The sequence below is a fragment of the Rhinolophus sinicus genome, linkage group LG14 (genome assembly GCF_036562045.2).
Source record: "Rhinolophus sinicus isolate RSC01 linkage group LG14, ASM3656204v1, whole genome shotgun sequence".
Classification (NCBI taxonomy): domain Eukaryota; kingdom Metazoa; phylum Chordata; class Mammalia; order Chiroptera; family Rhinolophidae; genus Rhinolophus; species Rhinolophus sinicus.
Genome location: NC_133763.1, coordinates 1070854 through 1085074, shown reverse-complemented (window position 1 = coordinate 1085074; position 14221 = coordinate 1070854). Strand labels below are relative to the sequence as shown.

The 14221-nt window shown below is 48.7% G+C and overlaps 1 protein-coding gene across 9 annotated transcripts in view; it reads right to left on the bottom strand.

The window, feature by feature from the left end:
• Positions 1-338: 338 nt before the first annotated feature.
• Positions 339-14221, bottom strand: part of MMP16 (matrix metallopeptidase 16) — a 605275-nt gene continuing 591392 nt past the window's right edge. For all 9 annotated transcript variants that reach the window (XM_074318982.1, XM_074318986.1, XM_074318989.1 and 6 more), the window contains 3 exons: positions 11991-12141; positions 7091-7206; positions 339-2011 (listed from right to left, as the gene is read on the bottom strand). In XM_074318982.1, coding sequence (XP_074175083.1) covers positions 1677-2011; positions 7091-7206; positions 11991-12141 — 602 coding nt within the window. In that variant the 3' untranslated portion in view covers positions 339-1676. The remainder of the gene's footprint in view (positions 2012-7090; positions 7207-11990; positions 12142-14221) is intronic.

The window sequence follows — 14221 nt, the reverse complement described above, 5'->3', positions numbered from 1 at the left end:
CTGGGGGCTCCTCGGTGGGGGGCTACCTCTGACTGTCTCTACAGGGTCACAGCCCAGCGGCCAGACGCCTTCCACGGCAAGAAGCAGCTCTGAAAATCAATAGTGAGCTCTGTTGGGTGCTGGCTTTTCTCTAGGAAAAAATACCAGTACAAACCTGCTCTGCAGGTCACGCGAAAGTGGCGGCACTGGTGCCAGGACGAGTCAGCGCCGCGGTGAGCTGCTCTGCGGCCTCTGGGCTCTGTCAGTGGTCAGACGGGCGCCAGCCGTCGGCAGCCATGCCAACCCTTTGAGAACTACGGCAGCCGTGCGGCAGGTGACGGGAGCCCAGCCACACCTACCTGCATGCACCTGTCAGACAGCGAGGGCCCTGCCTGGACCAAGGCACATTAACTGTCATGCGATGGGTTTTCAAACAGAAATTCGATGCATCTAACAACAACGAACAAGACAGGCCATTATCAGCGTTTGTTCCAATAAAATTTCACTCTTACAAGATACTTAATAAAATACCTTTTTATTTGCCAGGAAATTGTTTGGCAAGTAACATCATCTCTGTTTGTCATAAATGCATTTCTGCAGTACCGTAAGTCACTTAAAAATTACATGGGGTTATAGGATATCTGCTTTAAAAACCTGACCTTCCTGAAGCTGTGCCTGGCGTCCCCACCGCCCGTCCTGCAAACCACCACACAGCAAAGCTGACGACCCTGCGACTCCGAAAGCTGGTCTGACAGTTCCCAAAGGGTTACACTGACGTGTCACTAGTGTCACACAGCCATCTGAGACGATGGGCGCTTCAGACCACTTTAGGGACATACTGCTTCTTGTTCCCTCTAACGAATATTCCCGACAGACCAGGGAAGGCCGGGGCAATGGCCTAAAACAGCTTGGGGGGGGGGTCACCACAGTGACACGGGCGAGGTGGCAGAAAGGCAGAGACACTTCCGGACAATCCGAAGGTCCTGTCTGCATCTCACTCTGAGTACACATGGTATGGACACGGAGGACACGGCTGAGACCAGCTGTAGAAAACGAAAAATGGGTGTCTCATTAAGGCTGTTACTATATTGCAGAGATTTTGGCCCCTTGTGTTCTGGAAAACGGCAGTCCCGACAGCGGCTTCCTGGTGCGTCCCCACCCCGCCTGACACAAGGACACACACACGAGACTTTCCCGAGCAGTCAGAGCTGTCTTCTTTGGAGACAAAGCTGTTTTGGGTCTTCACACTTTCCTGAAAGTTCAGTTGTGGGTTTTTTTGTGTAACCTCTTTAACTTTTCTTTGCTTTAAAGCAAAAATGCGTGGGTTTTCTGTTTTGCTTCCCTCTCCCCCCTCCCCCCAAGAACTGGGCTCAGACTTCAGAAGGAAAATCATGTTAGAAACCTTTGAGAAGAACCTTTTCTTCTTGTTTCCCTCTTCTCGAGTTACTCCTGAAAATGGACTGGGCATTGAGCGTGCAGAGGGCAGGCCTACAACTGAAGGGCGAAGAACAAGGGCAGAGAAAGGCGGGGACGGCGCGTCACGGAGCCTCCCGCGGCTGCACTTCCACTCACGTGCGGGACCGGCCGCCCCGCGGGCCGCGCCAGCCTGCTCCTGGCCAGGAACCAGCAGAACACAACGGCTCTCGTCTCGGACCTCAAGTTAGCACAAACTCCTGGGGAAGAAGGAGGCCGAGCCCTCACACCCACTCCTGCATCGAGCGCTTACAGTACAGTATGTGCCGCGGCGTCCCTTTCCGCTTGAACTGGACCACCGTGTAGAGCAGGACCAGCAGGCACAGGGCCAGCGTGCACGGGATGACCACCGCGATGGCCCGCACGGTGCTGGCCGTGTTGTCCAGCTTGATGACGATGTCCACGTCATCGGGCGCGCTCGGGCCGTCCTTGTCTCTGTCTGTGGGGCCCTCGCAGCCCATGAAGTCCTTGAGGATGGACCTGGGGTAGCCGGGCTCCACCTTCAGGATCTGGTTGTTGAATTTCCAGTAGTCCTTTCCTTTGTAGAAGTACGTGAAGCCTGCGGGCAGAGGACAGCACACAGGCACCGCTCATTTGGGGAAGTGCACGTGCACAGACGCTTAACTCAGCCGCTACGTGAGAGGTGCATTGGAAAGCCCCTCGGTCTGTGCAGGGAGCAGACGCTCCCCTGAGCCCAGCCGCAGGCGCAGGCGGGGCTGGCTCTGGCCGCTGTGGTCCAGGAGCTGCGCCCTCTGGCGCCTCCGGAGGCCCAGCCGAGAGGTACTCTCTGCAGGGGGCTGTGCACACCCACCTGCCGACAAGGGGCGGACGCCCTCCCGCAGCCCAGGGCCACACACGACTGTGACAGTGTCACCTGTATGCCAGATGCTGCCACACCTCAGGTCGCAGGGCATTTGCCCCAGGACACCACACTGCGTGCAGGCTTCCCTGTAAGGAGGCGCCGCCCAGGAAGGGCCCCCAGCTCCTACGGGAAGGCTGTGCTGCCGCTGGACAGCAGGTCTCCCTGTGTCATGGGACCTGAGTCAGGACCGACCGTAACAGGAACTGGGGCTGTTTCCCTTTCTTTGCTGGCCGGGAACCTCGTGTCGACACGTGTGTGGAGTGTCTCGTGCACTGGCCTCACGTGGGCTCTGGGTCACACCCAGCATCTCTTCTCCTCCTGCCTTATTTGCTGAGCTTATGTGACGTTATGTCACCTGGCTATATTTTATAGAACTTCTAAAGCCAATATTAATCTTTCTAAAGAATTAACAAGGAAGAGTATAAGTGAGTCCACAATTCTATCGGCAATACTTCCAAGTAACATGTATTTCCTGGGGGGCGGAGGGGGCATGTGAGAGGCTCACGTAACTAACAACACGTATGATTTACATTCCAAACCGTTATGGACTCAGAGACCAGACTTCGCAGGTTTGTGACAACTAAACCACTGATCTGTGTGGTTGTCGTAGCAATAGTCTCCACGTTGTTGTTCTGCTTGGGCGCATCGCCTGCTTTTTCTTTCTGTCTATAACCCTTCATATCACGTTTCTCTGTGACTACACTCCTTGGACTTTAACTCTGAGATGAAATTTAAGAAGCAAAAATGAACTGTTTTAATGTCATAATTACTGAAAAACTACCTTTTGGGAGCTCCGTGTTTTGGAATCGTATGCCTACTTTACACTTACTAATCCTTAGTGGGGGTTGTCTTGGTCCTGTGTTGCAGAGCACGTTCTATGGAAGAAGCGTGTGTGAGAAACTTCATAAACGACACCCCTTAACCCTCACTAATCACCTGTAGGTTTCAGGCAGAGCGGCTGAGGCCCAGTCCTGGTGGAAGCGGGTCTCGTGCTCCAGCCTGAACTCTGCTGCCTCTCCCAAGACCGGGCCCTTTGGGGACCTCATGTCTTTGAACAAATGCTCCTCAGTTAGACAGCACAGGCTCAGACAGCTGTTACCCCTCAAACAAACGAACAAACCAACCACCCCTCTGACAGCCATCAGACCGTCTCTGCTGGGACAGACCACCCTTCGGGTCACGTCATGTTGGAAATCGCTCTGTGTCAACGCCAAAAAAATCTGCTGTTGCTTTTCTTTTCAAAGGTCGGTTTTGCAATCACAGCAACTTGCCAAGTGAAAACAGGTGTGTGTAGGTTCAAACGTTTCTGCAGGGACCCGGTATCAGCTCACGCTAATGAAATCCAGTGTCATGACTAAACAAGCTTGGAGGGAGACCCGTGGAGGGCCTGCCCAGCGACAGGACGTTAGGTGACCAGAGCTGAGTGACGGCACTGATCCCGAACCCAGCAGCCCTGAGATCGGGCGACTGTGCTTCGTGTGACGGGGAAGCCGGCAGCGCCAAGTGTCCTCATCTTTATTTCTAGGCCACGCTGATTAGTATGAAGCTACTGGCACCATCCAGAAGTTCAGAAGCTCCCGCCTTCCTAGTTACAGCTCGGCAGGCCTGTTTCACGTAACACTCCAGATACAGGACTAGGGTTCTAGTTTACGGAGCACACTTGTTAGAGGCAAGATGCCTGGTCAGTAGGAGTTAGAGAATAAAAGTATTTGAGAAGTAGCCTGAAGTCTTGGTGGTAGATATCTGTCCCACGAAGATCATCTCATTCAGTAATTTAGGTTTGCTTTTCTTTTCCATTTATGAAATGTCAGTTGGTTGAGGAAATATTTCTGTACTCATATTCCTTTCCCTTTTAAGAGGTTACCATCTTGTAGATATGCTTATGAAGAGTAGCTACTTCAGACGAATGCTTTCCTAAACGATCATTTTTGAGAAATTCTGAGAAAGAATCAGAGGCTGTGCTGTATCATTTGGCGACTTTTTCCCTCTTGTATTTGACTGAGCCTGATTGGTGACTTTCCTAAAATGCAGTGAGGTACTTTCCCCTACAGCTCTCGTTACGACTTAGTAGACAGTCAGTCCCAGATGGCAGCGCCCGCGTGTTTTCTCTGTTTTCCACTCTTATGTGTATTGGTAAGAATTTAATTAGGGTTTAATAAGTGTGAATGAATAAACTAAATCTTTTGGAAATATCTGTTTGAATCACACTTGTAGATTTTAACGTAGAGTGAGCATGGGGGTGGAGAATTGATACGAAACTATTGTAGCAGGCTACAAGGGGCTGCAACAGCAAGATAAAAGGCAACAGTGTTACAAGCTGCCTGTAACATCGCATTTTCTAAGGGAGAATATAGACTGCCTAGCAGGCGGGGCTTGGTCGCAGCTAAGGGCAAGACGATTTGAAGGCGGGCTGATGCAGACTCATTACCACAATTTTAGTGTAAGTGCAAAGCTCATGCCTTTGCTTAACACACTGTCGAACAAGGAAGTGCCAAGAACAAGTCCCTCCGCTCTGCTCTACCTGAGTCAAATGTCATGCTGCTCTAGCTATTTTGGGGGGCTAAGAGGAAAAAGGAAAATGAGAAAAATGTTAAGTTATGATGCTTACAGGTGAAAACCAGGAGGCTGACAGCTCAGGAAGCTACATTCCTAGAAAGCCCGGCTTGTCTAGTGTGACAGAATGAAACATGGAGCCTGACTGGGCAGCCGGTCAGTTTAGTGATACAATGTACAGAAAGATGCGTTCACTTTCCCTTCGGATACACTGTAATAGATACACGTTCAGGCAGGCTGCAGTGTCCCACCCGCGTCCTCTTACTTTCGTTATCAGGGGAAGTTTCTTAAAACTAGCTGATGTTGGTTTCCTTGTTTATAAATAACAATGAGGTAAAGAGGTATTTGTGCTGGGCATTAAATGAGACAGGGAATTTATGAACAAACTGGTACGTGTAGGCACTCTGTACATAGCACGGTGGCACAATTAGTACCAGTAGGTGACACAGGAAGGCCCCTTCCCCTTAACATGAAACACATCCTTCAGAACCCTACAGCTGGATTTTAAGCTTGTGACTTTTTAACAAAATATTATTATTACCACTAGGAGAGGACTCCAAGGAAGAAAGTCCTGTGTCGGTGGAAGGGTGGCAGAGGGGGCATTTCAGGGCTCCGTGGTCACTGATTTCATGATGGCCAACTGCAGGGAATGACTTTGAATCTAAATATAACTATTAATATGAATGTGTTCACTTAATAACACAAGCTTGCTCTCGTTCATGCAAACGTAGGGGACGAAACTGTAAAATCTGAATTTAAGGCAAGACACTACAAGCACGAGCTCCGAGTAGGGTTTCAGACAAACAGGAGACCTCGACCTCAGGGAGTGACATTTGAGTGATGGCAAGGGCAAAATGCATTTCCAACACTGACGTGGATTGGTGGGGACTCCAGGGCTGCGTGGGGGGCCTGCAGGATGGGGGATGATGGACTTTAGGCTCCGAGAGCGCGGAGCAGTTCCTGACCCACGGAAGGTGAGCACGGACCACGGACCAGGTGCGGCGCGGGAGGCACAGGTGCGCCGACGCTCCAGCTGCGCTGCTGCTTCATTCGTGAGCGCTCGTCTTCTCGACACGCTTCCTCTCGGGGTCCGGATTGTTACACACTTATTTTCTGCTACGTGGAAACACTCAATTCTGAAGAGAAGGACCCACCTCTCTCCTCACAAAATGTACCCTTGCCGTGGGCGATACTGTGTGTTGTGCAGGGCGGCCTGCGAGGTCTCTGCTCCCGCTCCCCACATAAGAACACAGGACACGGTGAGGCCAAAAAGGAACACCCACGAAGCCATAGGTAGGGGAGTCATACCACTATATTCTCTCTGGCAGCACTATACTCTCACTGGAGGCTGGATCCACACTGTCCGCAAACCGCCATCCACGCTTGCCAGCCCAGCCGCCATCTTCTTGCTGGCCCCCATTTTTCTCCTCGGCTCTCCTTCGTAGCCGCAGCAGTTATATCAGTGGCCAATGGCTAACTAGCCACAGCTGGCGGCCATCTACTACCGGAGCCAGCACCCCTCCACGTGAGGCCGAGAGCCTGGAAACTACTTTCTGGGGCTCTGTCCCCACACTGTGGTTCCTGTAAGTGACGTTTCTTCTGCTCCTGTCCACGCGTTAGGGGTGTCTCATGCCGGCAGGACCACGTGGGGAGCGATGTTCCTGTGGTTCCGCTTACGAACCGTTAGGTGGGGGGTGTTTTCTCCGTGTCGCAGGGACACCTCTGTCCCTTCCCCTGCGCTGGGACACTGCGCTTAGGCTTTATTTGGGGTTATTGTTATCACGGCGGGGTCCTGTTCGCTAAGCCCCGAACGAGGAGAAAGAAGGGGGTTCGGACGGGGGTGCGCAGCCCCGCGGTCCCTGCGCCTGACACTGCGCCACGCGAGCGGCGACACCGTCACCACCCGGCTGGGCTCCGCGACGCCGGGCTCTTCTCCGTGACCAGCTCCTGTCCAGTGTGCGCGACTGGTGTCTTTACACGAATTTCAATAAAAAATTAGGTGAGGCTACTCCAGGGGCATCCACACCCTCCCTTTAAAAAAATAACCTTGTTTTTCCTTATCAACTAAACTGCGCTGAGAAACGCACCTGGGGCGCAGGTAGAGCGTCGGGCGGGGGAGGCTCGCGCAGCCGCAGTGCGGCGGGGGCGGGGCGGGGGCGGGGGCGGGGCGGGGGGGCGGGGCGGGGGGCGGGGCGGGCACGCAGCGCGCATGCGCCGACCTACCGTTCTCCTTGTGCACAAAGGCCCCCTGCGGCGCGTCGGGGACGCCCTTCCACACGGTGATGGGCTTGGGGTACCCGGGGTCCATGGTTTTCATCTCCTCGCTGTATCTCCAATACCTAAAAGGGACAAAGACAAGGCCAACAACACACACGCAGGCGGAGGCAGTGACGCCCCACGCGGGACCTGTCACTGCGAGGATGGCGGACGGGACAGTCACCGTGTCCTTTCCCGCGTGTGGTGGAAACGGGTATGTGTCTGTATATTTACTCGGGCTGCCAAGATGGATACAAATGCTCCCTGAGGATATTGCACAAGCGAAGCACATTTATGACCCAAAAGCGTAGCACCGACCTATTGTGAATCAGAGGTTTTCAGTTTTCAAAAGTCTTACTTAGGCAGCAGGACATTTTTTTGAAATGATCCTGCGTGGCACATCTTCACTCATTCATTCACTCACTCATTCACTCATTCATTCATTCACTCACTCATTCACTCATTCATTCATTCACTCATTCATTCATTCACTCATTCATTCACTCATTCATTAATTCACTTATTCATTCACTCATTCATTCATTCACTCACTCATTCACTCATTCATTCATTCACTCACTCATTCACTCATTCATTCATTCACTCATTCACTCATTCACTCATTCATTCATCCATCCATCCGACAGCACTGCGTACCTGCCCGTTCCTGGCATTACTGTATGTGCTCCACATACAACCTCGACCAGACCAGACAGGCCCTGGCTCTCGTCCGTCTTATATTTGAGGCTACGTAGGGGTCAGAGGCAGAAGAACCAGCTCATCAGTAAGTACATACACACGAGGAGTCGGTCAGAGCCATTAAGGTAACAAAGCAAAGTGAGCCGGAACATGGGTCAACCATGGTAGTTGGTGCAGAGGTGACACCAACTAGCGCTTTGGACTCGGAGCGGCCCATGGTCTCCTACCAGGTCACGGCCAGCGTTTCGCTGAGGAAGCTTTCCTGCGTGGGCCACCTGCGTCTCTCTCGGTCCCCACACTCGATCCCTGATGTCTGCGCGTGAGTGTGACCCTCCTCCCTCCCTCGTTCTGACACATCGACCCATTTCCCACCAACACTTGTCTGAGCACCTGTGTCACATGCCAGGCACCTAAGATTCATGGAGGTCACGTCTCAGGAATAAATCACTGCGATGTGACGTCTTGTACTCTCCCATAGGAATATAATTCTGGGTTGAATTTGTCGGAATGAAAGCACGTCTCCCTGTCTGCTAGCAGATAACGCAACGCTATAATATGGGATCACGTCACAGTCTGCAAACCTCACCACACGCGGGGGCAGCCGGTTATCTGCCGTGTGTCAGCTCTGCTTTGTGTGCAGTGAGCTGCCTGATGAAGGGTGCGGGGCTCAGTCAGAAATACAGGCTTGCATTTTAATTTCCAACCTATCTGACCGTATTTCAATGTGGAAACAAGAAAGCTCATTCCACTGATTTTTTTTTCCTTCCTGATAAATAAGCTGATGGATTCATTGAGAAGTATATTATAATAACATATTCAGACGGAATACTGTGTAAATAAACCATCTGGGGGTTGAAAGTGTAGCTTATTACAATGGAAAAAATTGGGGGATTTGGTTCAGGAGTGTCAGCAAATGATGGAGGCTATTACGATGGACCTCGGAGTTTTTCTTCTGACACAACAGTGATGTCTGCTGTGCAATGGTGACATTAAATCGCCGACTCTGAGGGAAGCATTGTGAATCAAAGCTTCAAAATAATGATTAGAAATGAGATTGAATCATCATTTTTTAGACTGGCTCATGAGTCACATCCCTAAGAAACAAAAATTGTCCATGTGATACTATACGTTTTCTTAAATTCTTTCTGTGAGAAGAAAGAAACGGCATAGAAAATGCTGGAATGGCGTGCTTTCGCGGGATGTTGCTGGACACTGAACTCCAGCTGAACAAGCCCTGCAAGGGTTACGGACGTGACCCAGTATTTCCTCATCCTGCTCCGCCTCGTGTTTCACTCAGCGTCAAGCACACCTGCCTCTGTTGAGCTACCACAGAAACACTGCTCTGCTCCCTTTCCTCATACCCAGAAAACCATGCAAGAGTTCACTCTTCAGAAACAGTCTTAAAAATGCAACAGAAATGGAAATATCAATTATACTGTTAAATAATAAAAAAACACACACACTCTGTAAACATGCAACTTAATCTGGAAGAATAAATGTATTTTCCTGTCTGACTACTAGTGGTAATAATAGTAATAAAACCAAACTGGATCTACGTTTTGTCTTCTTTCTTTGAAACCATCTTAACTTTCTCAAAGGTTAGCTTAGAATGAAGTATATTTGTGAGAAGATGCGAGAGATGATTCAGAAACATAGCCTTTCAGAGCTAAATGCTATGAGGATCAGGATCAGAGAATATCCAAGTTTGAAATGACAGCCCATGAAGAAAAGGGTGAGTGGGAATCTGAGGGACCGAGTGACACCGAGGCTGGAAGTTTCTTGTGTGTTTGCACGTCTGCGTTACACTCGGGAGGTTTCAGGAGGGCCTGTGCCTACAGCTTCTGTCAAGTACGTTCACCTGTGCCTCTCACCCACCTGCCACTACATTTTTAAACAGAGAGAGGGCAGTGGGAGAAATAAGTCATGGCAAATACATGTCAGTATGTTTTCTCTCAAAAATATACATGAAAAATACATAAAACTGTTAAGTATTATAAATATACAATGCCTTTAAGGAAGAAAGATGTCCTGACTTCTTGTATGAAAGTGACAGCCAGCTGTCATTTCTAGGTTTGAGTTAGAGCTTCTGTCTTCTCCACCTACTTTTAATCTAGAAAGAATGTGCTGATAAGTGCTGTGACATTGGAATCACGTAATTATATGAATATGAAGTAATCTGTTTATAAAACATCCATAATTCATAACATCTAAGATCACACACACGGAAATTAAATGGAAACCTGCTATAAAAGTTTTTAAAACCAACAAAGTACTTATTTAAACAGGACTTAAAATCAAGGCACTACTTCCATGCATTTTGTTGTATTTTGTACTCAGCTTCTCAAGTAGGAAATGGATGCATTAAACTTCTTCCCATTTACTAGTCTTTCTTCTATTATAAATTTGTTACCTAATCATCACTGATTTCCCTGATTTGAGGTAGCCCACGTTTAAGTTCTAAACATGATTTTTCAGTAAGTGCTAAAATTTTGCAATGGAAACATTCTGAAAAGTCGTACCTGCATACGTGACATCAGGCTATTTGCTAACGGAATGGCAGTTTTATTACCTGTGGAAATCCTCATTAATAGTGCTATGGGAACGCTAAACAGCCATGTCTGCTGGGGGTTAACTTCTCCAGTGCTTCTTCTCAGCCTGTTTCCACCCCTTTCTGCCAAGAAAATACCCCCAAAGACCCCGCACAGCTCTGTCCAGACCCTAGTCCTGGAGGTACATCCAGGCAGTTACAGCAGCGAGCAGCTGAGCTCTCTCGGCCTGAGGGCTGGTATTTGAAAGGCTGTGTTGTTAAGTCTGCAGACTGCCCACCCTCAGGGTCTCCATGTGGCTAATGTCTTCACTTTCCGTCCTTCCTCGGCCACACTCACGACCCCTGAGAGTCACACCACATACTTTTCGTGGCCATAAATGGTATCTTCTACTTTAATAAAAGTTTCCCTTGATGGATCTTTTGTTTTGTGATTTAGTAAGAAACATTTGGCCAAATTTTAGTTTCATGACAGTGAGTTAGTCTGAACGTATTGCTATAGGCATGTATATTAATCTAATGTACAGAAAGTAACAGAATACATTTAAAAATGTATGTTCTTATCTATGGATGCAAATTGTAGGACCTTCTTGTTCAAAGACAAAACTCAGTGTTTGAAATCATTTGCAATCAGAACTGCAAATTGCAAAATAAACAAGGTTTATATCCTTCCTTACTTTTCTCCCACAGTAGGAGACATTTTACAGGTTTATGTTAGGCTAAGGTTGTAAGGGAGACTCAATACTAGCTTGTCAGACATTAAAGCTTATTGTTCACATGTGTGTTTGTGGGTGCTGTCAATTTACTTGCAAAATGGCATACGTAAGCCCTACACGCCAACAGGGTTATTCACGAGAATCACATTTTGACCCAGCTAGTAATAATGTAATTAAAATTTGACGTTTCATCCTTATTACTTTTTAACCTAACATTAAATTAATAACAGATATAGCCTTCAACTTCTGTTTTACGTGTAATATATGTCCAAAGTGGTCAGGGCTGGAATCGTTATATGTAGCAGCTGTCGTGCGTCATACGGCTAACGATTCACTTAAGTTGACCAGCCCTGTGAGTGACGTTCTGACAGGAAAGGAAAGGAGCAACGGGCACAGGAGGAACGTGGCATTTCAGGCCCAAGCCCTGCGCCCACTCAGAGGCAGCTCCTAAAACCTCCCGCTGCCACCTAAGTAAACAGAACTCATGACCAAACTGGAATTATTTGACAATGCTCACAATTAACTGGGTGCAAAGCAAAAAAACAGCCAACCAAACAAACAAAACGAAAAAGCTTTTGCTGAAAAGTACTTTAAAAATAAGGTTAGCAAAACTATAAGAAAATGCACTGGGAGGACACAGACACAGGCAGCGTCCACACAGCGTGAAGGCCTGTTAAGATCAGGAAGAGGAGAGAGAGCGGACGCTGCACATTTACGTTCGTAAGAAGGGCAGCTATTTGGGTGAATTAGAGGACGGTTTACCTGGGATGTCCTGCGCGATTCCACTAATCCTGGCGCTGACAGCCACACCATCCTGCCATCAGCAACAGGCCACGTCTGCGACAAACTAGCAACCCGACTCGGCCAGACAGCAGCTAAGAGCTTCCTCATGTGAAGGTGTACTGACCTGTCCCCCTTGAAGAAATAGGTTTTCCCCACGTCCTCCCACCAGATGGCCGAGTCGATGCCGTGAGGCGGAATTCCGCTGCCCAGGGTGATGAGGTCGTGTGGGTATCCCGGCTGCAGGGTCGTGTCCTTGAACACCCAGTACTTGTTACCTGCGTGAAGAAAGTCCAAATGCAGAGCACAGCGGTTCAAGGGCAGAAAGGGCAGCAGGGCTCCTGATGCATTTACAATGATTTTGCATGACACGCACAGAGTGACTTAGCAGCAGCTGCATCAGGAATACGGACGTTATTTTGGAAACACCACGGTTATTTTCAAAAGTGGATATAATAAATAACTACACTGCATAATGCAACCAGAACTTGTGAGTTATTTGAGAAAGGGAAACATCTACAACGTGGCACAAGGAACCGGTTCTGAATCCAGGATGAGGCTCCTTCCGCTGGGACGCCGGGCCCGGTTCTGCACACGCCAGCCGTCCCCGGATGGCTTTGCTGGTCACAGCCCCTGCTCTGGTAAGACACTTCCTCTGGGCTGACGCTTTCATTTCCCTAGAAAAACCCCAGACGCCCCTGCAGTCTTACGAAGTCACCCTCCTCCGACCCGCACCCTCTTTCAGCTGTTACGGGGTCCCCCTTTTTAAGGGTGGTGACTGACGGGAGAATTTTAGGTCTACCCTTGCTCAGCATTGCCCGAGCATGGCAATGGCAAATACTAGAAAGAAGGTAAACTGTAGTTGGTTTGAGTGTCTGGAAACCCCCTGCAGGTGGCACACTTCCTTGCCCCCCCCAGCCCCCGCCCCCTGACAATGCGCCCGCTCCCTGGGGACCTCCTCTCTGACCCCTGAGCGCGGATTTAATCCCTAGTGTGCTGGGACCTTCTGTCCTGGGGCCACCAGTGCCTTGCAGAGAAAATCCTCCACCCGTATCTATTTTTTAAATTGAGATGTAATTGGCATTTAACATTCTATTAGTTTCAGGCGACGGCATAATGATTCAGCATCTGCCTACACTGGGAAGTGATCACCAGAATATGGCCAGTTAACATCGGTCACATTATAAAGTTCGTTTTCCTGTGATGAAAATTTTTCAGATTTACTCGGCAACTTTCCAACGTACAATACAGTATTAACTGTAGTCACCATGCTGTACAGCACACCCCAGGAATTGTTTATTCCATAACTGGAGCTTTGTACTCCTTGAGCCTCTTCTCCCATTTTGCCCCCAAGCCCCCACCAATCTGTTCTCTGCATCTATTACTTTTGCTTGTTAGATTGCACGTGAGTGAGATCACATATTTGCCTTTCTGTGACATTCCACTGAGCACAACGCCCTCTAGGTCCGTCCAGGTTGCTCCAAATGGCAGGACTTCATTCCTTTTTATGGCTGTGCAATATTCCATTGCATGTATGTACCACACCCTTGTTTTTATCCATCTATTGGTCGTGGACACCAGGTTGCTTTTGTATCTTGGCCACTGTAAACAATGCTGCAATGAACGTGGGGGAGCACACGTCTTTTCAAAATACTGTTTTCATTTCCTTCGGACAAATACCCAGAAGTGGGTGGACTGGGTCGTATGGCAGTCCCACTTTTAGTGTTTTGGGAACCTCCACACTGTCTTCCCCGCTGGCTGCACCCCTGCAATCCCCCCGCCAGTGCCCGAGGGGGCCGCATGGGGAATGCTCAGGGAAGCTTAGTTTACACACATCCAGGTGGCTCAGGAGGGGTCGATGTGTGAAAGAAGCAAGGTTACAGTTCTTCCAGGAAACTTTTGTTATTGTATAAAAGCTTTTTTCTCATGTGTTTTGGAAACACTTCCCTACACTGCTGATCAAATGTTTGCCATCACGAACAGGGACAATCAGCCTTTCCTTATATAATAGAAGACCGCAATTTGCGTTTTTTGTTGTTTTTATGTGTGTGTTTTTTTCTGTCAGGAGCAAACCCCAGGGGATTTTTTTTAAATGCACTTATATTCCTTTCAAAAAGCAAAGCAAAACAGAAAACTCATCAGCAAACATTTGCTGAAAGATGCACGATGAGCTCCCAGCAGTTAATTGTACACATTAAATTAGAAAAAACAACATTGTGCCTGCTGAGTATTTGTGGCATAGAATTCAAGAAAATAACAATGATTACAAATTATACATTTAATTCTCCAGTATTTACTCAGGAAACACAATTACACAATTCCTTTTGTATCTTGATAAGGTGAGATTTTCACTTGACA